The 26,695-nt window shown below is 40.0% G+C and overlaps 2 protein-coding genes across 2 annotated transcripts in view; one reads left to right on the plus strand and one right to left on the minus strand.

Moving 5' to 3' along the window:
• Positions 1–26,695, minus strand: part of CCDC146 (coiled-coil domain containing 146) — a 124,331-nt gene that overhangs the window by 78,509 nt on the left and 19,127 nt on the right. The gene's annotated exons all lie outside the window — the stretch shown is intronic.
• Positions 3,038–12,806, plus strand: FGL2 (fibrinogen like 2). Its single transcript, XM_024196968.2, has 2 exons — positions 3,038–3,665; positions 9,271–12,806. Exons 1-2 carry the CDS (start codon positions 3,050–3,052, stop codon positions 9,975–9,977), a joined length of 1,323 nt encoding a protein of 440 aa, XP_024052736.2. The 5' UTR covers positions 3,038–3,049; the 3' UTR covers positions 9,978–12,806.

A 26,695-nucleotide genomic window follows, 5' to 3' on the forward strand; every position in this document is an offset into this window, starting at 1 on the left:
CCAGGGGTTCTCAAACTGGGAGTCATGACCCCCTGAGGGGTCCTGAGGTTATTACTGGGAGTCATGTCAGCCTCCACCTCAAACCCCGCTTTGCCTCCAGCATTTATAATAGTGTTAAATATATAAAAAGTGTTTTTAATTTATAAGGGGGGGGTCTCACTCAGAGGTTTGCTATGTGAAAGGGGTCACCAGTACAAAAGTTTGAGAACCACTGAATTAACCCCTCTGGAGCTTCGGGGAATGCAGGGGAGGGGGGGTGTTTCCCTTGGTAGGGTTGGGAAGGAGGTAGGTGGTGTATGATATTGCTTTTCTCATGTGATCCCTCCCCCATTGCTCTCTTGGCTCTATCACTGTTATTCTAAAGTGGCTAATTTTAAATGAAGCTACCCTCCCCTGCCATGAATCTCCCTATGGCACTGAAATTAAATGTAGACCATAATTTTGCATTTGAGAAGTGAAAGGGATGGTAGCCCTAAGGGAAAAGATAACAGCTTGGCTCATTGTGTTAAATAGCTGTCTGCAAGCAGGTGCCTGGGGCGGCACTCCGTCCATTATTGGGGCAGCACATCCGGGTCTTCGGCGGCGGGTCCTTCACTCCCTCTCTTCCTCTTCGGCGGCAGCTCAATTGGGTTTTTCTTTTTTTTTTTTTTTTCCCCCTTCGCTGCTTGGGGCGGTAAAAAAGCTGGAGCCAGCCCTGCCCACAACACACATACTAATAATTAATAGGGGCCCCCCTTGAGCTGCTTAATCCTTCACAATAGGGCTTCTGTGACTCAATTATGGTATAATTGACAAGTCTAAGGACTTTGACTTACTCGGTTTTGAGTTTCAGTATTTTTGACTAGCTTCCTCTTTTTTTTTTTTTTAATTTCTTCTTTCTGAACTACCCAACCAGTATGGGCCGCTAGAAACCCTTAATTCAGCCCATCTTCAATTCCATTAAGATGAAGTACCTTGAATACAGAGGATCTAATCATCCTGTGCCATGTGCACCAGCATCCTGCATGCATGTGAAGCAAAAGATTGAAGTTAAATATAGTATCCGACATAGACAATGATAACAGATATTAACCATGATCATTATAAAAATGAAATACGTGAGGGCTTCCTAGGGAAGGCTCAAGTTGAACATTATAAAAATGCCAATGTTCCAGCAAAATAGTGTAGCTAACACATTTCTACTTACTTAGGCAATTATTATAAAATATTTGACATAAGTTCTGCAACCTCAACAGAAATAATCAGTCTCTATCTTTCATTTCTATGCTGCATTTCCTGTAATTTATATTTTTAATAACTAACATTTTGACCATTCTTGTAGTTATTTTAAAACATAAAATGATAGTCATAATTTTAAATGGAAGTTAACCTTGTTTATTCTTCCATTTCAAACACCTAAAAAGTCACTTCCAACTACAGTCCTTTGTCTCAATATAGAGCACAAGGGCAAAATCCCAAATTATTAACATTTTTTACAATTTTTCTGTGCTTGGGATTTCAATATATTATTTGAGTAGTAAGTAACTCTCCCTATCAATCAGCTGCATGAAGTTTAGAATAAATCTCATTCATTTTTCTTAGCTAATAAACATATAGTTAGTTTACTGTAGAATTGGCTGCAAACATTGTCTTTGTTGTAAGATCATAGAATCATAGAACTGGAAGGGACCTCGAGAGATCATCTGGTCCAGTCCCCTGCACTCAAGGCAGGACTAAGTATTATCTAGATAATCTGATAGGTGTTTGTCCAACCTGCTCTTAAAAATCCCCAATGATGGAGATTCCACAATCTCCGTAGGCAATTTATTCCCGTGCTTAGCCACTCTGACAGGTTTTTCCTAATGTCCAACCTAAACCGCCCTTGCTGCAATTTAAGCCCGTTGCTTCTTGTCCTATCCTCAAAGGTTAAGAACAATTTTTCTCCCTCCTCCTTGTAACAATCTTTTATGTACTTGACAACTGTTGTCATGTCCCCTCTCAGTCTTCTCTTCTCCAGATCTGGAGTACCAATTGATCTGGGGTAAGTGACTGGTCTCTTGGGACTGGGAGCAACCTGATATGGTGTGATTTTTGGTTTAGTGCCCTTTTATCACAAAGTTCAGTTTGTCTAAGGCTACGTCTTCACTACCCGCCGATCCGGCGGGTAGCAATCGGTTTATCGGGGATCGACTTACCGCGTCTCGAGAGGACGCGGTAAAATCGATCCCTGATCGCTCTGCCGTCGACTCCGGAAATCCACCTCGACAAGAGGCGGCAGCGGAGTCGGCGGCAGCGCGGCAGCGGTCGGCTTTCCCCCGTCCTCACCACCAGGTAAGCCGACCTAAAATACGCAACTTCAGCTACGGTATTCACGTAGCTGAAGTTGCGTATCTTAGGTCGGAACCCCGCTGTAGTGTAGACCTAGCCTGAGTGGCAAGATAGACTGGAGAGTCTGTGGGGACGGACTGTCACTTCATGGTAAGACTGGTATAATGATCCAGGAGTTCACATTTGTTACTGGCTTGGTGAAATCTAATTATAGAATACACCACCAGTTTGGGGTATCTGCCCTGTTTCCTGACAGTCTGTCCTGAGGTAGGCACTCACATTTATGAGCCACTCCAGACAGTATGACATCCTCCACCTGTCAAGGTAGAGGAGATGACATGGTCCACAATGTCAATTTTTAAGTATAATTTTATGATACTCAAATGTTATGAATCAGGAATTTTGTAGCATATCATAACAGATATCTAAAGCAAGAAAATATTTTTTCCAAAAGAAAAATCAAAGTAAAATAAATAAGAGCTCAAAATAAACTTCATACTCTATCTGTGCACATGAATATTATCATTTTGCTTGTGTTATTATGCATAAGCTACTTTTGCCAAGGACTACCTACTTTGCTCTGCTATTAATATCACTAAAACTTGTTGTGATGCAAGAACTCCCACCCATTTCTGAGAACAGTGAAGGCAGTTTATCTGTTAACACACAGGCTGCTGGCTGCCTTTATAAAAAGTTCTTCCAGTTTTACATACTTCCTCATTGAGCTAGTTTCACTGCAAAGATGAAGAAGCTCATTTACTTAGTCTTGTTTAAGACAGCTCTGCTTACTTTTACAAATGTTTCTGCACTTGCAGATGAACATACCGAAGGTGTTAAAGAAGGAAAAGCTATTGATGCTTGTCCTATAAAGCTCAAAATCAATGGGAAATGTGAAGGAGAGGAATGTCCATACCAGATAAACCTGCCTCCGATGACCATCCAGTTACCTAAGCAGTTCAGACTGATTGAGAATACTCTCAAAGAAGTACAAAATCTTAAAGATGAAGTAAACAAATTGAAGAAATCTTGCCAAGATTGCAAGTTGCAGGCAGACGACAACCAAGAAAAAGACAGTACTGAATTCCTGGCACCTAATAGAGAAGTCCCAACAGAGAACAGTAAGATACAAGATAAAAGAATAAAGGAATTACAGAGCAAAGTTAATAAACTGTCAGCCAGTTTGAAGAATGCAAAGAATCAGATCCACTCACTGCAGGGTAATGTGGAGAAAGGAAGCCTCATAAACATGGACAATGTACAAAGTTACGTCGACAGCAAAGTAGCAAATCTGACATCTTTTTTGGAAATTTTGGATGACAGATGTTCTTCTGAGTGTCCAGTCATACAATCAAGTTCTGGTATGTAAAGCTATATTTATAAATTTTCTGTAGAATTATTTAATAGAACAATTTAAACATATTTAACTACAAATACCTTTGCTTTCATCTTCACAAATTAAAAAGTATTATAAAATTCACTTACTGTGGCCAGGAAGGACTTGCTGGAAGATACTAAGTGCTTTCAACTCCCATGGGAGTTGCAGGTACTCAGTACTTCTCAGGATTTGGCTCTAATATAGTACTTAAAATGTAGTCCTCCAAAGGGAACATTTATTTTAATATTTGTTCAGCAGATATGCATACTGTATTTACTCATTCGCATACTGCTGTCATAGCAATTCAGAGCCCAAACATTAAGATGGAAATGAAATTCCTTTATATATTTAAATTTTATTTTACAGTGTATTCAAAAGGAAAATATCCACTTTAATTCTGCATTACACTGAAAACTGAACAACTATTTTTGGCTTGAATGTATTTTCACATTTTTGAGGGATTAGGGGAAGGGAATGAGAAAGATCTGGCCCTAAAAGATTTCAATAGTTTTACTATCTGACTTTGATAATGAAAGGCTGAAAAAAGAAACATCTCAAAATATCCTGGAATTGTTTTTAAATGGTCTGGAAAGTGTTAGCTAACAACAAAGGAATCTAGTGGAAGGTGTAAGTTGTATAGATGGATAACAAAATTATTATTTACCATAGCTACACGTACATGTAAGGCTTGGCTAAAAATCTAATCAGTATTAATGCTTCTCAAATGGAAGGCACACACAGCACTATTTTAGCAATAGTGGAATATTGGCAAGAATCTAATATATAAACAATGTAAAATGAGACACTAATATGGGAGTTTGGGGATTTATTTCCTTTTAAATACCATGTTGTGAGGGACTTTTGTTACTTTTTAAAAAACCCTGTTATTATTAAAAGAAAAAATAAATGGAATTGGTAGATTATATCATGTTAATCTTTACTTTTGCCAAATTAATATGATTAACATTTTAATTTTTACGTTGTCTGTATGTAACTAAAATTTTGATATTACACTGAAGGATCTTTAGAAGTAAGAGGCATTCACAAAAAGTTGCCAGTGTATTCTGCCATCCAGATACCACACAATAATAAAAGGGTTCTCTAGTGATTAAAACAATGACAGGTCACTGCACTAAATTTCTGAGCATCAAACTGCTTGCCAATCCTCCAAGCTAAAAAAAGTATGATGTATAAAATTAGACAGCTCTTTTGTCTACCAGAAGTCATACCTGCAGGACCTGCCCTCCTTCACTCCCATCTACAATACTAGTCTATTTAAAGAATATCAGAGAAAACTGCAGATAGTACAATGAATGCACTGCTATGTTTTGAAATTCTGAAAAACATGATCAGCAAAAACACAAACAGGACACATGAACAACTTTGTTATAGCAATGTCTTTATTAGATACCAGTAATCAAATGTCAAGCTTCAGGTATAAGATAGAGGTCAGGAACGAATTTTTCTTACCCATCATGTACAACTCTCCATGGTTGGGTAGGTGCATTCTAAATTCTCCTTGCCACCACCACCTTTTTCTGAAATATCAGTTTTTGGTCACTAGCGCAAGCCAGTCTAGTCTTTATAGATCTATATTCTTGTGTTACTATAACACATGCAGAAAAGGTAACTGATGCTAAGTAATGTTCAACCTACAGTCTAAATCTAGGCAGGTAAAAATACTACTACAGTAACTCCTCGCTTAACGTTGTAGTTATGTTCCTGAAAAATGCTACTTTAAGCGAAACAATGTTAAGCAAATCCAATTTCCCCATAAGAATTAATGTAAATAGAAAAGGTTAGGTTCCAGGGGAAAAAAATTTTTCACCAGACAAAAGACTATTTCTCTCATATATATATATATATATAATATACACACACACACACAATATAAAGTTTTTTTTAAACAAACAATTTAATACTGTACACAGCAATGATGATTGTGAAGCTTGGTTGAGGTGGTGAAGTCAGAGGGTGCAAGAGGATGGGATATTTCCCAAGGAATGCCTTACTGCTAAATGATGAACTAGCACTTGGCTGAGCCCTCAAGGGTTAACACATTGTTGTTAACATAACCTCACACTCTACAAGGCAGCACGAATGGAGGGAGGGGAGACAGCATGGCAGAGAGAAACAGAGACACACTCTGTGTGTGTGAGTGTGAGTGAGAGAGAGAGAGAGACGTGCATTGCCCCTTTAAGTATGCTGACCCCACTCTAAGTACATTGCCTTTTTAAGTAGATCAGCAAGTTGAGACAGCATCTGCTTCCAGCAAGCTCCCTCCGTTCTGAGCCCTGAATGGGGGGGGGGGAAGAAAGGGAGACACCCTGACATTAGCACCCCTCTTCCCCCCCCCCCTGCACTGCAAGCAGGAGGCTCCCGGGAGCAGCTCCAAGGCAGAGGGCAGGAGCAGCACATGGCAGTGCGGGGAAGGACAGGGCTGTGCTGCTGCACAGGGAACTTAGGGGAGCGGGGAGCTGATGGGGTGCTGCTGGTCCACCCTGGCTCCAAACCCCCACCAGCTAGCTCCAACAGGCTGCTCTTTCTGCAAGCAGTGGACAAAGCAGGCGCAACTTTAAATGAGCATGTTCTATAATTGATCAGCAACGTAATGAACAATGTTAACCGGGATGACTAAGTGAGGAGTTACTGTACATAGCATTTATATATAACAGTCCAACAGTGATAGTGAAAATGTAATGGTAATACGTGCATTATGAAACTAGAAAGGATGACAATAACTAGTTTTCGCTCATAGGAATGAATCCTGACTTCAGTGAAGCCAATGGCAAAACTATTATTGACTTAAATAGGAGTAGGGTTGGATCCATAGAAGGTGTCTAATTGAGACAGGTGCTCTTTGTTCACATCTATTCTGAAACTTAGGCCACTTAACATCTTATCCAAAGTCCACTGAAATAAATGGGAGTCTTCCCATTGGCTTCAATAGGCTTTGGATGAGGCCCTAGTTAAGGGCCTACATATGGATTTAGACGCTTAACTTTAGGTATCCAAGTTTGAAATTGTTGTCTCTAGTCTCTGGATGTTAACAAGAAAGTTTTATCTATCAGAAATCTTCTTCCACGACTCCAATTTATATGTGGATGAAAGTAAAACAAAGAAAACCATTATTTATTATTATTTTCATGAGTTAGGGTTGACCACAAAACTCAAGAGTGGAGGAGAATAAATAAGTCACTTATGTAATCTAAGAATATCCTTGAGTAACATATTTTGCATCCCTATTCTATGTAATTAACTCCCATGTTAAATTCTCTCTCATATACAAAATATGTGCATTCCATGGCAGCATTAGTATCAACCACAAAGTTAAGGTTACACTGAGATCTGAGCATAATGAAAGAATAAGATTTCTCTTTCACACTTTAAAGATTGAACTTAGTCTCCTTATTTGACAAAATAACTCTTCAAAATAACCTATTGAGTATTGTGTCCAGTTCTAGGCGCCACCGTTTCAGGAAAGATGTGGACAAATTAGAGAAAGTCCAGGGTAGAGCAACAAAAATGATTAAAGGTGTAGAAAATATGACTTATGAGGAAAAATTGGGTTTGTTTAGTCTGGAGAAGAGAAGACTGAGACATGATCATTTTCAAGTACATCAAAGATTGTTACAAGGAGGAGGATGAAAAAATTATTCTCTTTAACCTCTGAGGATAGGACAAGAAGCAATGGGCTTAAACTGCAGCAAGGAAGATTTAGGTTGGACATTAGGAAAGACTTCCTAACTGTCAGGGTGGTTAAGTACTGGAACAAATTGCCTAGGGAGGTTGTGGAATCTCTGTCATCACAGGTTTAAGAACACGTTAGATGAACCCATGAGGAAAGGTCTAGTTATCATTTAGTCCTACCTTGAATGCAGGGGACTGGACTAGATGACCCTTCCAGTCTTACGGTTCTATGATTTTATAGGACAATTTATTCTTTATGTAATTTCTTAAAATAAATATTTACTAACTTTTGCAGAGAAAGTAATTTTAAAATGCTCCCTTTCTGAAGTTTTCCCTCACATTTCTTCATGTCCCTCTAGCTAAATAACCCAGGAATCCTGACTCCCAGTCCCCTACTGTAGCCTGAGAACAGCACTTCCTCTTAACAAGCAGTTCTTATTAAGATTTGTATATTTCCAGTGGTGATATACAATTAAAACATGTAATCAAATACACCCATGCATTTAAATTATTTTGTAGTAGGAATAAACACTCAAAATAGTTTCCAACACTTAAAACACTTCCTCTGAAAGACATCAATGAAATATTGTTGTGTTAATGAACATATTGTGTTGTGGAACATGAAGTTCTAGGAATGTGTCATTTTCAGCATATCCTGTGAAAACACTTGAGCACAGCATCAGTACTAGTTAAGTGGTTATAGATGGATTTATAATCTTCAGGAAACACCTGGAAAATATGTTTTGTATAAAATAAATTGATAGGAAGATGAGTTACGTAAATGAATCAGCATACTGATATTTCTTTATTATGAAGCCAGCAATTCTACATGCACAGGAAAGCACTGTCACTTTTCTAGCTATATCTTTCTAGGAATCATAGAATCGGCATAAGACAACATTACTAGTTTCCTCCTGTTTCCTAAAGTATTGTAAATAACTGACCATTGACATACAAAAAATTCCCATTGTCTAGACTAACAGCTAATAATAAAGAGCCATCTTTAAGTCATCCTGATATGAAATAAACTTCTCATATGACATACTATAGCATGAAAGGTACTGAATTATAGACATTAATATGACAAAGTACAATGAATCCATTCCACAAGAGGAGCAAATTCTATAATACATAAGAGAAAATTAAGGTATAGTTGAATACATGAGTTAAAAAGCATTTGAAATAATAGAATGGAAATAGTAGGCCAAATTCACCACTGAAATATGCCAGCATTAGCTCACGGAAAAGAGTTCCAATGATGGAAAGCATACAGAGGGGGCCAGATTTTGGCTGCAAATAGCAAACAACTTCACTGGGTGAAAAGGGAAGAGGGGGAAGAGGCCAGCCCAGTGAAAAGTGGGCAATTTTGACCAAAAATGCAGTGTCGCCAGGGTGGCTGTGTAGCCATCAGATGCATCAGGCTCCTGGTGGTGGACACCTATGGAGTAGCTCTGATGCGAATAAAAGATGCCCATACTTACTAGAACTCTGACTGCAGAAACACTTCTTGACCTCTGGAGAGATAAGTCACCCCACAAGATGCAACCCTCAGGGTATGTGTTTTGCACCTCCTTGAACCAGCTTTGTGGAATTTAACTCATTATTCTTTATGGATATACATGCAAGAAATAAGCAGCAACACAATTTTATGGAGCTATATAGCATTTTTTAGATGAACATTAATCATTTGTATTGTTTTTGCATTTATTAATAAATAAGAAAAATAGGAGAGAACACCTCCAGGCAAGATACTGCTAAAAGTGCTGAAGAGTATACACTGTGGGTTTAAAATGTAATTTTTTACATTAACATAGTCTGGAATGCTTGATGAGGTTTACTAGATATTAAAAAAAATTAAATAAGATTGTCCATACTAATACTATCTATTTTCCCCCCAGCTATACAACTAATGCAGAGAGATTGTGCTGATTATTACACAGCAGGTATGAGGCATAATGGAATCTACAGAGTTATTCCAGATCCAAAAAATAGCAGCTTTGAGGTTTACTGTGACATGGAATCAATGGGAGGTGGCTGGACAGTGCTACAGATGCGTCAAGATGGTAGCATTAACTTCAACAGAACATGGAATGACTACAAAAATGGCTTTGGAAATCTCAGCGGGGAGTTTTGGCTGGGGAATGATAAAATTCATCTCCTGACCAAAAGCAAGGATATGCAGCTGAGAATTGAGCTTGAAGATTTCAATGGTATTCGAGAGTATGCTAAATATGAACAGTTCTATGTAGCCAATGAATATCTCAAGTACCGTCTAAGTGTCACTGGCTATAGTGGTACAGCTGGAGATGCCCTGCACTTCAGTAAACATTACAACCATGATCAAAAATTCTTCACTACCCCGGACAAAGACAATGATAAGTATCTATCAGGAAATTGTGGGGCTTACTACAGCTCTGGTTGGTGGTTTGATAAATGTTTGTCTGCCAACCTAAATGGCAAATACTATCACCAAAAATACAAAGGTGTTCGCAATGGGATTTTCTGGGGCACCTGGCATGATGTTTCTCATGGTCTTCCAAATGGTTATAGGCAAGCTTTTAAACAGGTAAAAATGATGATCAGACCCAAAGTCTTTGTGCCATAAATCAGCACCCTCTGCTGTAACCAGTTTGTATTAGGTCATACTAAAATCATCATGCTTACTCAGTATCATATTCAAAATACAAATATTGGAGTATTTTAATATTCAGTCCTAATATAATCCTTCCAAGATGAAAGAAAGTGTCTCAACATAAAATGTTTGATTCCTCCCTCACGCCTTATAAAGACAGTTTTAATGGTTCAGAGTAGCTGTTGCTAAAACTTCAGCATTGCTAAATTCTGAATTTGAAGGCATTGATTTTAATGTTTCAGTTGTACTTTTACTATCTGCAGCATACCAGGTTTCTACAATCTACAACTTTTTAAGGCTTCTACAAAGGTAGCTGAATGAAAATACATATTTTTGCCTGAAAATATCTCAAACATTTCTGATTACATATAACCACTTTAGATACCGACTTTCATCCTCTTATATGGATCTCATTATATCATCTGTGTCTTCATAAACATTAAAGATAGATCATCCCAACACCACCATGAACTAAGAAAGTGGTATCCCATTTTAAAATGACTGAGGCAGAGATCACCTAATTTCCTCAAAGTCACAAAGCAACATTTGACACAGAGTCAGGAACTGAAAACAGATTTTCTGAGTCTCAGTCCAGCCCCTTGACCAAGAGACCATCCAACCAAGTATAGTGGCAGAGTTGAACAAAAGCAAATGGAAAGGGTGTGTAGTCTAAGTATGGAGTGAAATAGCACCTCCACAGCATGTTTTCCCCCAAGCTGTTTGCTTCAAAACCATGCTTTTTGCTTCTTTGATGAAGGAACGTCAGCTACACAGCTTGTCAGGGAGCTATGCTAGCAGGGCTGGAGCAGGAAGCATCAGAAAGGATTGAGTTCTTGTACTACTGCCTCCAGATCTACAGAGAGAGTGTCTGGTTCCCTTAGAGCCTAAAACCCTGTGGTTTCACACCCAAATCTCCCTTCCTCTGCATCCTCTATTCAAGGTGAACTTTATTAGGTTGCAGGGATTCAACTTTAATTTTTTTAACTTGTCAGAACTTATGTATCATCAGGAAAAAGATTATGTAGAAAAACACACATATATAAAATCAAAGTAGGGTTTTCCCCCCAAATTTGATGTGTTTGTCTTTTTTCCCTTAAAATCAAAGAAAAACTAACATCCAGTGAATGACTTTTTTACAATGAACAGAAGGGAAACCGAGATGTTCTTGTTGTTGTTGTTCTGAAGTGTAAGAAATAAAATGTAACAGACGTTCAGACATTTCATGAATTACCAACCAAAGAGACATTGCAGATCATAATGAATACTGTACATAGTGAATTTAAATTTTATAAGATTAAGGCCTTAGACCAGGTTTGCCAGAATAGCTATACTGACAAACCCTCCTTGTGCAGACACAGGTTATACTGGCTCTCAGAATGAAATAAGTTATAGCGGGACAAAGACTTTTTGCTGGTATAACTGCATCTACAGTAGGGCTTTTCCTGGCATAGCTATATCAGTCATGGGTATGATTTTTTCCACACCTAACCGACACAACTATTCCAGCAAAATTTTTAAGTGTAGTCTGGTCCAATACTTACAAACATGACATTTACTACTTTTCGATATACCAAATTGAAGTGTGCATTAGTGATTTATGTACAATGATCTATGGTGACAATGACCAAATTATAAGATATTAATATATTTTAAAGGAATTATAAATATTTTGAAGGATATTTTGATGTGAAATGTCATTTGCTTTATTATGTTTTCATTTTAAAAGATGGATAGAAGATTAATACTATCAGATGTATACTCTTTGCTCGAGAACACATTTTGAAGTTCCTTTTTATCCTGAAATAGAATGTAATTGTTTAAACAAAAAAAAGTTTTTGATGCACTGGCTAGAAGAGCGATTTTTAGTAGAATATTATTATATTTAGTCATTTGGTATAAAGTGCACTAATTGTTCCTAAACAATAATAAGTTTCCAAAGAAATTTCTTTTTCACCTAGCTAATTTGTTACAAGTGAAACTGACCTTTGTTTCTTGTTTAAAGATCTTTTTTTTAAATATAGACATTTTAAAATCAGAATACACAGCTGTAATTTATATTATTTACACGTTAAAGGGAAAAAAAATCAGTCTAATGTTGATATTTTCAAAGTTGGATACTCCCTTTCTACTATTGGACTGGATTCTCCAATTATCCAGATTAGTTTTATACAAGTGTAACTTCATTAATTTCAATGGCGTTACTCTCAATTTACACTGGTGTGAATAAAGTCTAATTCACACCCATTATGTCCATATGGCAGTTATAGTACTTGTTTTAAAGGTTCCTTGATCTGAATCCTCAAAAACAGTATCTCACCAATTATTCCTTTGATGTTCTATAACAATTCAATCACTGATGAAACAGACTACAGTATGTGAACTCAGAATGGCTAACTTTTGACAAAAGGGCTATGGAATTTTACACAGCTGACTATGGGTACCTTCCAGCTATAGAGGTGCAGTCCATGGACACTACAGGTGAGCACACAATACCAGTGGCTGAATTCTCAGACATCAATGACTGGTTACTCATCTACTGCTACAGAACAATTGGATCCCAGACCCTGTAGTTTTCACAGGCTGCATCTCCATATTAAAGATAAGGCAGCTGTAAACTGATCTATTTTTAAATTATGTGAGACTTTTGGGCTCATGTACAGCTGTCAATATGATCCTTGACGGGACAAAGTTTAGCATCCCTGAACTAAAGCATTTTAAAAAAAAACCCACCTTATACAACCTAAACACTCTCTCTCTATACATGGGCTTAATAATGCAAAGTATGTCTTTCAATTATAAAAAACACATGTGATAATAAAATTTTTAATCTAATAAATGCACTTGTCTTTTTGATCTGGATACAGTTACATGTTGGATTCTTAGTAATGAGGATTATTAGTATCAGGTTTTCAAGCAAAGGACCTATGGGACACTTTTTCCACAGAATACGAAACAAAACTCATCTGTTCAAAATGATCAGCCAAGCATGCTATAATTTCCTGGCATTCCATGGGGTTGTTTAAACAAAGAAAACTACCAAGAAGGAAAAACAAAGACTATCTTTAGAACTGAAAGCCATGTTAAACAGCACTGATTTGCCATTTTTCATGCAAGTAACAGTAGGGATAACTCTATTCATCTCAGTTAAAATGCCATGTTCAATGGTCTTTTGACAGACACAGGGGTCTCAAAACTTCACGTAGCAGATCGAGCACTCACTGTCGCAGCGCCTCCTGCCAGTGATCCGTGAATTAGTTCTTTTCCAGCCTTGGAGCGCCTCCTGCTGGACAGTGTCTCACCTGCTTCAGGCCCCCTGTCCCTCCCGGACCCCGGTGCCCTTTATTTTGTAGTTCTGCCCTAAGGCAGTCCCCACTCTCTGGGTCTCCCCTCCCAGGGGAACCCCCAACCCTCTATACCCACCTTGTGTCAGTGGCTACTGCCAGTCATCATCTAGCCCCCATTCTCTGGGGCAGACTGCAGTCTGTAATGGCTACTCATCACTGGCAAGGGGGTAGGACCAGCTGCCTTTCCCTGCAGCCCCAGTACCTCCTTAGGCCTTCCTGCAAGGCCTCAGCCCGGGTGATAGCCAAGCCTAAGCTCCCCATCTCAGCCTGCCCCTTCCCCAGAACTGTTCCGTCAAAGGGACCCTGTCTCCCCCAGGCAGCTAGGTCTTCCTCACTCCAGGGCTGGAATGAGACTGACCTAGCTCCTCCATTAGCCCTTTTATCAGAGCCTGCTGTAGCCTGATTAGGTGTGGCTCCAGCTGTGGCCACTTCCCCAATCAGCATACCTTTTCTCCCAGGAGCGGGGTAACTGCCCTGCTAAACTTCAGAAAAGACCTACTTAAGATGTTGAGTTAAAAATATTTCTTTCTCTAAGAAGTTTTTCATGCAAGTATCAGACCACAACTATCTTTAAATTCATCTGACATTTTCAAAGGAAGTTAAGATGGGATAAGATGAGCCCACACCTGGAACACCGTGTTTATAATTTAACTACTACAGTACATTATTATTTTTTATTAAAAAAGGGGGTATTCTGCCAAAAAAAAATATTAAAAAACTTACCTGACATAGAAATGACAGAAAAGGTTAAAAAAAAAAGAAAGAAAGCAAAGTATTACCTAAAACTTTAAACTTTCTCAGTGTAATAAAGATCCAAATATTGACTTGCCAAAGAAGTATACATTCACAACTGTGTTTTGGCTTCAATTCTTCAGGGGTTAAAAAGATGAATATCACACTTCATATAAGACTAACGAAATTGAGATAGTTTGCAAAGAAACACAGCTAAGCGGTATATTATACTCAAATATGAAATTGTTGAGCTACTAACTGGGGTATGTAACCTATCATTTAAATCAGCTTTATACCACATGACTGGAGGATAGCTAATGTGATGCCAATTTTTAAAAAAGACTCCAGAGGTGATCCTGGCAATTACAGGCCGGAAAGCCTAACTTCAGTACTGGGCAAACTGTTTGAAAGTATAATAAAGAACAGAATTATCAGACACATAGATGTACATGATTTGTTGGGGGAAGAGTCAAGGGAAATCATGCCTCACCAATCAACTAGAATTCTTTGAGGGGGTCAACAAGCATGTGGACAAGGGGGATCCAGTGGATATAGTGTATTTAGATTTTCAGAAAGCCTTTGACAAGGTCCCTCACCAAAGGCTCTTATGCAAAGTAAGCTGTCATGGGATAAGAGGGAAGGTCCTCTCATGGATCGGTAACTGATTAAAAGATAGGGTAGGAATAAATGGTCAGTTTCAGAATGGAGAGGGGTAAATAGTGGTGTCCCCCAGGAGTCTGTACTATTCAGCATATTCATAAATGATCTGGAAAAAGGGGTAAACAGTGAGGTGGCAAAATTTGCAGGTGATACAAAACTACTCAAGATAGTTAAGTCCAAATCAGACTACGAAGAGTTACAAAGTCATCTCACAAAACTGGGTGAATGGGCTACAAAATGACAGATGAAATTCAACGTTGATATATGTGCAAGTAGAGTCTGGATGAGCTCTCCCCTGACATCTAGTGGTGAGCTATGGAAAAAGACTTCAGAAGCTGATCTCGTTTGCATGGATACACCCACCCTGCCTATGTGCTCAGCATGATGGGATTGCTTGCCCAAATGATCATTTGTGGCAGGTGTTGGATCCCCAGTCTCCTTGTTATTTGAGCAGGAGTAATAAAGGGTTGTTATCCTTGTTGTGTGAACTGAGGGCAGCAAAACTGTATCTGGCATACCCCAATAGAGGGACTCACCCTCAACTGAACAGCACTCACTAGGGAGGGGACATGGGTTCCAAAGCCCAGTGAGTGAGAGAGAGTGGGAACAGGTAATTTGTATTTAGTAGTGTAGGCCCTGTTTAAGGGTCCTAGACACCATTTGACCTTTCTTCTCTCTACGGTATAATAAAAGAGCTAACTTAGACTCAATTGAGAGTCTTGTTACATGCAGCAGAGCTGAAATCACTGATACCTAGGTCTAAGTATTAGACTTATTTTGGGACAGTGTCTCTATTGCAAGAGACTGCCCAGTGTGCACCAACAGTGTGGCTCCCCCACTAACAGCTGAAATCACTGAGAGCTATGTTAAGTGTGAGGGGTTGGGCCCTGAAGACATCTTGGCAAGTGGGCAGCTGGTGGAGAGGTGTGGCAAGTGGCTAGCAGGGAGGCTGGCGGAGAGGTGTGACCAGCAGGGTGGCTGGTGGAGGGGTGTGGCAAGCATCCGTTGGGATGATGAGTGAGTGCTTGAGCAGTGCAGCGTGTGAGGTGCCTCCTTACCTACCCCCCACCCCCGGCCTTCCACACAGGGTGTGAGGTGAAATCTGCAGATGAACCTCTGATCTCTGGGGCTGCACTGGCCAAGGACAGCAACTGTGAGTGGGATACGGAGAAGGGACGGGCATGTTAAAGGGACTTTTGGGTTGCTGGACTTAAGACCCGAGGGGAAAAGGACACTGCCCAACTTACTTGGGGGTGGGTTTTTTGATCATGGTTTGTGTTTATGAACCCTAGTTGTGGTGTTTTCCCAAATTAATGCTGAGTTAATTCCCTCCTTTTATTAAAAGTTTTTGCTACACTCAGACTCTGTGCTTGCAAGAGGGGACGTATTGCCTCTTAGAGGCGCCAGGGGTTGCTGTGTAATTGTCCCAGGTCACTGGGTAGGGGCTTGAACTGGTTTTGTGTTGTATTGTTGAAAAGGATCCCCTAGATACTGAACCCGGCCCTTGTTGCTGCTGGCTCCACCTGGCAGAAGGGTTACAAATGCGAAGTAATGCACATTGGAAAACATAATTCCAACCATACATATAAAATGATGGGGTCTAAATTAGCTGTTACCACTCAAGAGAGATCTTGGAGTCATTGTGCATAGTTCTCTGAAAACATTCACTCAATGTGCAGCAGCAGTCAAAAAAGCTAACAGAATGTTGGGAATCATTAAGAAAGGGATAGATAATAAGACAGAAAATATATTGCCTTTATATAAATATGTGGTATACCCACATCTTGAATACTGTGTGAAGATGTGGTTGCCCCATCTCAAAAAAGATATATTGGAATTGGAAAAGGTTCAGAAAAGGGCAACAAAAAATGATTAGGGGTATGGAACAGCTTCCATACATGGAGAGATTAATAAGACTAGGACTTTTCAGCTTGAAAAAGACATGACTGAGGGGGGATATGATAGAGGTCTATAAAATCATGACTGGTGTGGAGAAAGTAAATAAGAAAGAATAAATAACACTTTCTTATAACACAAGAACTAGGGGTTACCAAATGAAATTAATAGGCAGCAGGTTTAAAACAAACATAAGGAAGTATTTTTTCACAAAACACACAGTCAACCTGTGGAACTCTTTGCCAGAGGATGTTGTGAAGGCCAAGACTATAACAGGGTTCAAAAAATAACTAGCTAAGTTCATGGAGGATAGGTCCATCAATGGCTATTAGCTAGAAGGAGCAGGGATAGTGTCCCCAGCCTCTGTTTGCCAGAAGCTGGGAATGGGCAACAGGGGATGGAACTCTTGATGATTACGTGTTCTTTTCATTCCCCCTGAAGTACCTGGCATTGGCCACTGTCCGAAGACAGGATATTGGGCTAAATGGACCTTTGGTCTGACCCAGTATGGCTGTTCTTATGTTCTTATATTCATATACAATCCCTGGAATGCGCAAAGAATTCCCCTTGCTGCAATGATGTGTTCCAGTCAGATGGAAGTTTTAGGCAAAGTGTATCACTAATGTAAGTGGGCACAACTCCCTCAACTTTAACTACTTCTGCCAGAGGTGAATTTGGCCACAATCTTCAATATTAAATCTCACAGAAAACTGTTTTAAGACAATAGGTCAGATTCTACTTCCCTTACTCAAGTCCTCACATCAGATATATATGACATATGTCAAGGTCAGATGGATTAATAGTTTTAGTACAAAATTGTAAATCACAAATTCTGATACAGCAAACTGTCACAGCTCCCCTTATTTAGATGGGAGAAGGGAGGGATAGGCATCTGGACTTTAGAGAAGGCAGAGAGCATGTGAGGCCTCCAAACCTCATGCATCTCAGGAATCTGCAAAATCAAAGGAAACTCCAATCATAGGGAAGTTATGCACCTCCATGTCACTCCCACTCCTAGCTTCATGGCTTCTCTAGGAGCTGTGCTGCCACTAGCTGACCCCACCAAACTTGCACCGCACTTTACATCTGTGTGAAGGTGATAGTGTAGACCACAAATTAAGGTTGCTTCTAAAAGTATTAATATAGCTCTCTGAAAATCCAAGAGAAATACTGCCTGTTTTGCAAGGATCACACCATGCAGAGAAGCTGTTCCTCAGTCCCTAGGATTGAGCAACAAAAATCCCACAAAATCAAAACTCCAACCATACAATGGCCACATGAAAGGATTTTGTGGGGTCCTGGTAGAGGAAGCATACTGTATTGGCTCTACTCCCCACTTCTGTGAGTTCAAAGGCCTTTCTACCTCTACACTGACCCCATGCTTCAAAATGGAGGAGAATGTAGCGCACTTAATAGTAAGGCCATGACCTCTCAGAACCTCCAGCTTTCTATAGCAACAAATGATCAGCACAATCTGTAGCACAATCCCCATCCAGACTCATTTGTGCTAGTCTTCAATTGATGCCTCAAATGCTTGAATAGATGAACCCACACTTTGCTCATCATATATTATGCATATACATATTTGGAAACTTAACTTGCCCTATTCTTTGGATATTATCCAAGTATTTCACCTGCTAAGAGAAGTGAATGCCATGTCCATCACCAGTGTATCGTGACTGAAGATGATTTTGTGAAATGAACAGGTTTGCTCAATCTTCCTTCATGCTCACTAGCACTATCCAGAGTACACCAAGCTGAAGCTCCCTACTCCATCCCACCAAACAGTTGAACTAGTAGCTCCTATACAGTGCTGTCAGTGTTAGTATATGTGATATTTCACAGATTCATCAGATGCCTTTTAGAAGCAAGAAAACATCTATTGACCATGTTTATCTTTCTTGGGCCAGACTGTAGCCATATTCAATCTGCAGTTCTTACTGCATTTCCTACCATCCATGCTTAATTTTGGGCACCCGTGAAAAGGTTTTACAATAAATGTCAGCTCACATTATCACCACTGTGCTGGCTCCCCAGTGACCATTTCAACTGGGCAGAAAATGTTCATTTAATTAGTAGTTAGATTACTGTGGGTGGAGGTGAAGGCAACATCTGTCTTTCCTATCTGTGCTAACATAGTTATAGAGCTTTTCTGTTGTTCCAGAAGTCTTTCAAGCATATGATATGTAAAATGTGCCAGGACAAGCTGATGTTTTGAAAATTCTTCCTGCAGCTGTGTCAGGTTTTTAGAGCTTGGATAGAAAAGGCACAGATTTTACATTCTATTGAAACATGTTGTCACTACCATGGTTACCATGCAAAAAAGACATTGATGAGCACATTTCAGCAAGTAGATGCACATAGATCAACAGCAAGAATAATTTTTTATTCTAACTACTTTCACTCAGCATCATATACAAAACAGAAAAATTATTTTTCTCCTATAATACTGTTAATGTAAATGGCAATTTTTCTAGGCATTTTGCCCTTTTTTATATAGTTTGGTAACAAGCACTTTTAGAATTATGCCCTTACCCAGAGGGTTTAAAAATATGGTTATTTACAATATATTGGTTTTAACCCACTATTATTTAGATTAAAAATATTTTGGCTTAAGAAAGCGTAAAGGTTTTTGTAGTTACAAAATATCTTTTGAATTATACTGGCCAGTGTGACGCTTGGGCAGTGCAAAGAGGCCAGATAATGGCTGTATATAACTAGATGAGGATTCCCTAGGAGAGGTGAGCTTTCAGTTGGTGTAAAGCTGACGTAGAATCATAGAATCATAGAAGATTAGGATTGGAAGAGACCTCATCTAGTGTAACCCCCTGCTCAAAGCAGGACCAACCCCAACTAAATCATCCCAACCAGGGCTTTGTCAAACCGGGCCTTAAAAACCTTTAAGTATGGAGATTCCACCACCTCCCTAGGTAACCCATTCCAGTGCTTCACCACCCTCCTAGTGAAATAGTTTTTCCTAATATCCAACCTAGACCTCCCTGTGACAGGATGTGCATACCCTGCACTGGAAAAGAAAGGGTTAACCCCACACTATGGGTGGCAGAAGTCCCGCCCCCCAGGCCGTGCTGGGCATGCTCCAACTGTTGCCTCAGTATAAACGGGAGTAGCCCAACTCATTCTGGGCTGACTGCCGGAGGGGAAGGACCTTTGGCTGGAGCACCAGCTGAAGAGCTGCCACAGCCCTTGCCTGCAAAAGCCAGAGACCCTGTGAGCCAGATTGGAGGCCTGGAGCCTAAGGAGCACTGGAGAACCGTCCAAACTGATGAGCTCAGAGACCCATACGCCACACAGACAGCAGTGTCTGGAACTACGGTAGGAAGTGACCCAGGGAGAGTGAGCGAGTGGTATCTCCTTCCCTGGTGAGGTCAGCATGTTTCGGTGGGATTCCCCGCTGACCCAGTGACAGACCACTCCGTTGCTATTAGTGCCCTGGGTAGGGGCCCGGTGGCCCCCACCTTTCCCCGCCATAATGACTCTAGCCATTAGGCAGTGCTGTCCTGTGTCCAAGGGCCACCATAGTGATTCTGCGGTTGCCCAAGGGCTGCCAGGGAGATTAACTGCGGTGATACTGCCCTGCCCCAAAGGGGGACGGGGTGTGCATACACTGTGACACTCCCCCACTGTAACTTGAGACCATTGCTCCTTGTTCTGTCATCTGCCACCACTGAGAACAGCCTGGCTCCATCCCCTTTTGAACCCCACCCCCTTCAGGTAGTTGAAGGCTGCTATCAAATCCCCCCCTCACTCTTCTCTTCTGCACACTAAATAAGCCCAGTTCCCTCAGCCTCTCCTCATAGGTTATGTGCCCCAGCCTCCTAATTATTTTTGTTGCCCTCCGATGGACTGTCTCCAATTTGTCCACATCCTTTCTGTAGGGGGCCCAAAACTGGACACAATACTCCAGATGTGGCCTCACCAGTGCCAAATAGAGGGGAATAATCACTTCCCTCAATCTGCTGGCAATGCTCCAACTAATGCAGCCCAATATGCTGTTATCCTTCTTGGCAACAAGGGCACACTATTGACTCATATCCAGCTTCTCGTCCACTGTAATCCCCCGGTCCTTTTTCTGCAGAATTACCACTTAGCAAGTTGGTCCCCAGCCTGTAGCAGTGCATGGGATTCTTCCATGCTAAGTGCAGGATTCTGCACTTGTCCTTGTTGAACCTCAGCACATTTCTTTTGGCCCAATCCTCCAATTTGTCTAGGTCACTCTGGACCCTATCCCTACCCTACAGCATATCTACCTCTCCCCCCAGCTTAGTGTCATCTGCGAACTTGCTGAGGGTGCTATCCATCCCATCATCCAGATCATTAATGAAGATGTTGAACAAAACTGGCCCCAGGACTGACCCCTTGGGTACTCTGCTTGATACCGGCTGCCAACTGGACATCGAGCCATTGATCACTACCCGTTTAGCCTGACTATCTAGCCAGCTTTCTATCCACCTTATAGTGCATTCATCCAATCCATACTTCTTTAACTTGCTGGCAAGAATACTGTGGGAGACAGTATCAAAAGCTTTGCTAATGTCAAGGTATATCACGTCCACTGCTTTCCCCATATCCACAGAGCCAGTTATCTCATCATAGAAGGCAATCAGGTTGGTTAGGCATGTAGCCAGCTTCTATGTCATACCCAGTGCAGGGAGCTTGCTCAATGTATCATTGGACTCTGCCAATTCTCAATGGGTGGATGGTTCTTTGGGGACTACACTGCCAGCTGGTGTAGTTTAAAGTAGTTCTTAGGCAGCTCTAACACATGCCAGGGCCAGGCCTAAATCTGTGCAGGGCAGAGAAAGAAGGGTTACTATGAGATGTTTTGTTTGTGTTGTACATATACACACAAACGGAGGGATCCACGCAAATATTTGAAGAACTAGAAATATGTAACCAACTCCTTGATGTCTTGCCCTTTCCTCCTGCACTGAGTGGAGGAAAAAAAATAAGGAAAATATATTCAAAGTAAGACAAATTTACATTCATCGCTAGTCTATGCACCATAGAAAAGTTCTTCCATCTGAAGAATCCTTATCAGACAACTTTTCCCATGCTGCACGGATCCAAAGCAGCAGAAACAGGATTTCATTGACAGTGTGAAAGCCACACTATTGCCCTTAATTAATGAGCACGAGCCCCATCTATCATTTTGAGCTTGAGCTGACACTGGAAAGGGTAAAACGCCCATAAAGTTTCATGGGGATTTTATCACTTTATGCTTTATCTTTCAATTGGATGAAGATAAAGGGAGTGTGATAATTACACCTTTATTGGCAGATCACCATTTACTGCAGACTAAAGTCAGAATCTAAGTCCTTCTTGAGTGGAGGATCTCTTCTATCAGGTCCATCAATCTCTGAGGATGGAGCAATAGAGATTTCCTTATGTGCAGAAGTGCCTTCTGCCTCCTTCTGGCTGCCAAATGCACAGGCACTAGTAAGTATGAATGGAAGGGGATAGTGACAATGCACAAGTAGAAGCAGGTTGGAGGCAGTATTTGTCAAGATGGAAAAGACAGAATTGGGAAAGAAGAAAAAGGGTGGGAGTAGGTAGGAACTGAGAAGCTGGATGGGGATTGGGGGGGCGGGAAGCACCAGTGGATGGGAACAGGATGGGGACAGGCACTTGGAAGGAATAGATGCAGATGGGAGTAGGTATGGAGACTGGGTTCCCAAGGAGGTGGGCTTCACATAGGCTGTAGGGGGTATGTTCCAGTTTTTAACCTTGAAAGATATGGGGAGGTCACCAGCCTGCAGTAGCGTGGTCATAGAAGCTTTCTTGGGGATTTCCTTCTTCTACAGATTCAGGACCTACGTGAACTGAAAACAGTCAGAATTCCCTCTTCAGAGTAAGGAAGAGTCAGGCAGAAGACAGCTGAAGCCTGCCCAGTGAAAAAAGTTCGGTGGCATGGCAGACAGGAAGGCAGCTGGATTTCCAGAAAAACAGGATTTCTGTTTGAGAGGAGGATTTTGTGGCAGTTGCCACATAAAGTACATTCTGTGGACAATGCAGTAGAAGTTATGGCACCTTCCCTCCATTCCATCTTTTTCTTCAAGATGAGTCAGAATGGTGTATTTGAAAAAAAAATCCTCAGGAACTTGCAGAAGTACGATAGGTACGGCTTCTATTTTTACCTCTGCATCCCTGGGTCTACAAAATGCCATCCCACTAGAGCTCAGAAGGGTCACATGCATTCAGTTCGTTTTAAGAGGAGAGAGGAATTTTATATTTAAACTTCAATTTTGGCATGACAAAGTGATGTAGTTTTTGCTTTTCATGTGATTTTTGTTTGAACCTGTTGCATGTTGTAATTTGTAAGTTGGTTAAAATGCTACAGAAAATAAGCATCATAAACATGAAATTATTGGTCTCCTCATACATAGCAATTCTGTGTTCATAATGAGATGGCAGAAAGCCAAGGCCAGTTTGGAGTGGCAGTAGATAGAGCGCAGGTACCAAAATACTACAACTCTACCTCAATATAACGCTGTTCTCGGGAGCCAAAAAATCTTACCGCGTTATAGGTGAAACTGCGTTATATCGAACTTGCTTTGATCCACCGGAGTGCGCAGCCCCGCCCCCCCCCGGAGCACTGCTTTACCGCGTTATATCCAAATTCGTGTTATATCGGGTCGTGTTATATCGGGGTAGAGGTGTAAATCCAAAGGGCCGAGCTCAGGTCTTCAAATATCCATGTGGTCAACCCAAATATGGGTAGGTCTTACTATAGTATTTCTTTTCTCATGTTTCATTTTCCACATCTGAATTCATATTTTCATAAGCCTTTGCTACTCATTTTTTTACCAACTGATTTACTTTCATCATCCATGGAATTGCACCATTAATCATATGTAACAAAATATTTCTAGAAAAATGTGATCTAACTTTATTTTGCATAAACAGGCCTGTTTACAGCTTCTCAGAAGCTGGAAAAAACAACCTCTTGCAAAACTGTACTTGTCAAAACTCCAATATGTCTGAGGAGCACAGAAATTGACAGAGTGAGAGTAGCTTTAAATTGTGATTTACAAAGGAAATTAGCTATTTATTCATATATTTTGAAGAAACAATAATACAATGAAATAAAAATGATAGTTAAGGAAAAGGTTCTCTATTAGTCACACAACAGGCTGTAACATACAAATTATTTTTAAAAATTGAATATTGGCTAATGATTTGTGAGTTTAAGTCCAAAGAATCATGAATGATCCCAAAGACCTGAAAATAGAAAAGCTAAAGCAACTTTAAAGCTAAAGGAGGGATAGCTCAGTGGTTTGAGCATTGGCCTGCTAAATCCAGGGGTTGTAAGTTCAATCTTTCAGGGGGCCACTTAGGGATCTGAGGCAAAATCAGTACTTGATCCTGCTAGTGAAGGCAGGTGACAGGACTCAATGACCTTTCAAGGTCCCTTCCAGTTCTAGGAGATAGGATATCTTTATTTAATTTATTCATATTTTGTCTGAAAACCAAAGTCTAAGATCACTTTGGAGATTCTCAGATGAACTTATATTTCATTTTCAATTTGAAGTAAAAGTTAAATCAAAACAAAATATTGATAGGATGGAAGAAATAACCAGAAAAGATGGTGGAGCTTATATCTGACCCTAAGATTAAGGACTTTCAATTGCAATTAGCTATGCAAATGTAGAACCTGAAGAGTACAGCTAGATCAAAAATAACATTTGAAGATCAAGTAGCAGCAGTGGATTAAGAAGGCAGTTTACTAGGCTCTCTGTGAGCTGAGGGGTGAAAACATTATCCACACCTAGACGGAAGGCTATCTTTTGTACCTTTTGTACTCAGATGTTGCAACCGTCATCCATTCCCAAACTAGAACTGGTGCAAAAGACAGCTATCAATTTCTTAAGCCGGGTGTCTCATAGATAGAACACTTGACATCTGTTCCCAGGACTTAGACTGGATACCTGTGAGCTTCCAGATAAATTTTAAGATCTTGGTTTTGACCTAAGAAGACCTAAATGGTCTGGGACTACTCTACCCAAGAGACAGTCTCTTTTTCCAGGATAGACTGACACAGTTATAATCAGCAGATTGTTGATTCTAGCTCCCCTTTGATATAAGAGAGAGGAGGCAACTGGGCTGGCAGGGACCAAGCACTGGAATGCCCTCCCACGCCTGATCCAAAATATTTACTGACTTTCAGGGCATGTTGCAGGGCCCATTTATTTCACCTGGCCTTTGGAGAAAGGTAGGAGGATTTACAAAAGAATGGAGCCAATATGTCATTATCAGATGTCATTTGATAGATGGAGTAAACTGACTGAATTGTACTTGGTTTGTAATTTTGAATAACTTGCAGAGAACTCAGAGCCTGCGTATGGTGCTTTTTATGGTCCATAAATAAAAAAGAAATAAATAAAATCAACAAACAAATTTTAATCTGACAACAACCCCAAAACAATTAGGCATTGCGGTAGCGATGAGGTGAGGTGTAGGGAATCCTTGAAAATAACCAGTGACAAATTCAATTCAGAACCATTGTTGTGTGTGTGCATGTGAGTGTGCAGGGAGACAGGGTGGGAATGAAGAGTATTTTACAGCAGGCTAAATTAACTTTGTGGAATTTGGGGGTTGCTGCCACAGAGTAAACAAGGGCCTTAAGCATAAATTCTGAGATGCTTTTTTTTAAAACAAAAAACAAAAAATATAAATATATAGTATAAGATATGAGAAAATCATAGAATATCAGGGTTGGAAGGGACTGCAGGAGGTCATCTAGTCCAACCCCCAGCTCAAAGCAAGACTAATCCTCAGAGATTTTTGCCCCAGATCCCTAAATGCCCCCCTCAAGGATTGAACTCACAATCCTGGGTTAAGCAGGCCAATGCTCAAACTACTGAGCTATCAGCTGCAATGAATGAAGAATATAGATAAACCTCAGGGCACAGTGCAAAACCTGTCTGTTCATTCAAGCCTTTGTCTTAGGCAGGTTAGTTATGATGAGCATTTTGTTTTTAGGATAGGTCAGATAATGGATTCAGGCTAGTATCTTTGTATGTAAGTTTTTATTACAGCAGAGGGTAACTGTAAACTTGGAGTAAACTCTTTGTTGCAACCAATTGTTGGAAGAATTATGTTAATTTTGCTTAATTGTTAATGCATCTAAAAAGATAGATAATACACAAGTAACTTTAAATCAAAGCATGGTAAATTTTATTTATTTTTAGGGCCAAATTCTACAAATGTGGTCTAGAATGAAGCAAATTCAAGATGACATTAAAGGAGTTTATTTCATGGGGTACATCTTTGCCCTATAAATATATCTATTAAAACTTAAAGTGATAAGCTATGATATACAAAAGAGATTCCAATTAAAGTAATCCATAGAGAGTAGATTCCAGGGATTTATTTCTATTGGTTTACACAGGAGGAAAATGGGATTTCAGGAAATGTTCGCAGGATATGAAGATTAACTACAAAAACATTTCAATAATAAATGGTAGAAACATAAAGCAATCAATCAGTCATTTTAACTCAACACCAGTAAAAAAATAAAATAGAACACCACTTGGATGTTCATTTCCATGCATACATCAGATTCAAATGCATGAAACAGCCCCCTGCCTCCCCACCTCCCCGCAACACTGCTAATGGAAAAAGCAGTGGAACTATTTAGTCAACTTGATGTAATCTTGGTAGCAAATAACTTGCTGAAAAGGAACACATCTTGATGGACTAAGTGGCTTTTATTCATCCCTTGAACCATTTTCTAATGTTTTTACCCATTGCAAGCAGGCTACATAATGTCACAATGTGTTACGAAATAATAAGAAGAGATACTTTGTGCAGCAAGAGTCAAACATGCAATCTGCTATTTACATGTGAAAAGCAAGACTGAGTTGAACAGGAGGTTCACTGCCAAAAGGACTATATATTCTAAAATAAATGTTAAAATACTGAAAGGTGTCTCTATTGATACAGTATTTGCTACTAAATAGGCATAAATGACTAACCAGTAAACCAGAGACAATCTGCTTCCGTTCAAGTGGAAAACTTTGAAAGCTACTCATAGAAATT

Source organism: Terrapene carolina, unplaced genomic scaffold (assembly GCF_002925995.2).
Source record: "Terrapene carolina triunguis isolate 2854851 unplaced genomic scaffold, T_m_triunguis-2.0 Scaffold68, whole genome shotgun sequence".
NCBI lineage: Eukaryota > Metazoa > Chordata > Testudines > Emydidae > Terrapene > Terrapene triunguis.

Coding starts and splice junctions, on each gene's coding strand:
- FGL2 (XM_024196968.2), top strand. CDS start 3,050: ATGAAGAAGCTCATTTACTTAGTCTTGTTTAAGACAGCTCTGCTTACT. Junction 3,666..9,270: donor AGTCATACAATCAAGTTCTG/GTATGTAAAGCT, acceptor TTTTCCCCCCAG/CTATACAACTAATGCAGAGA.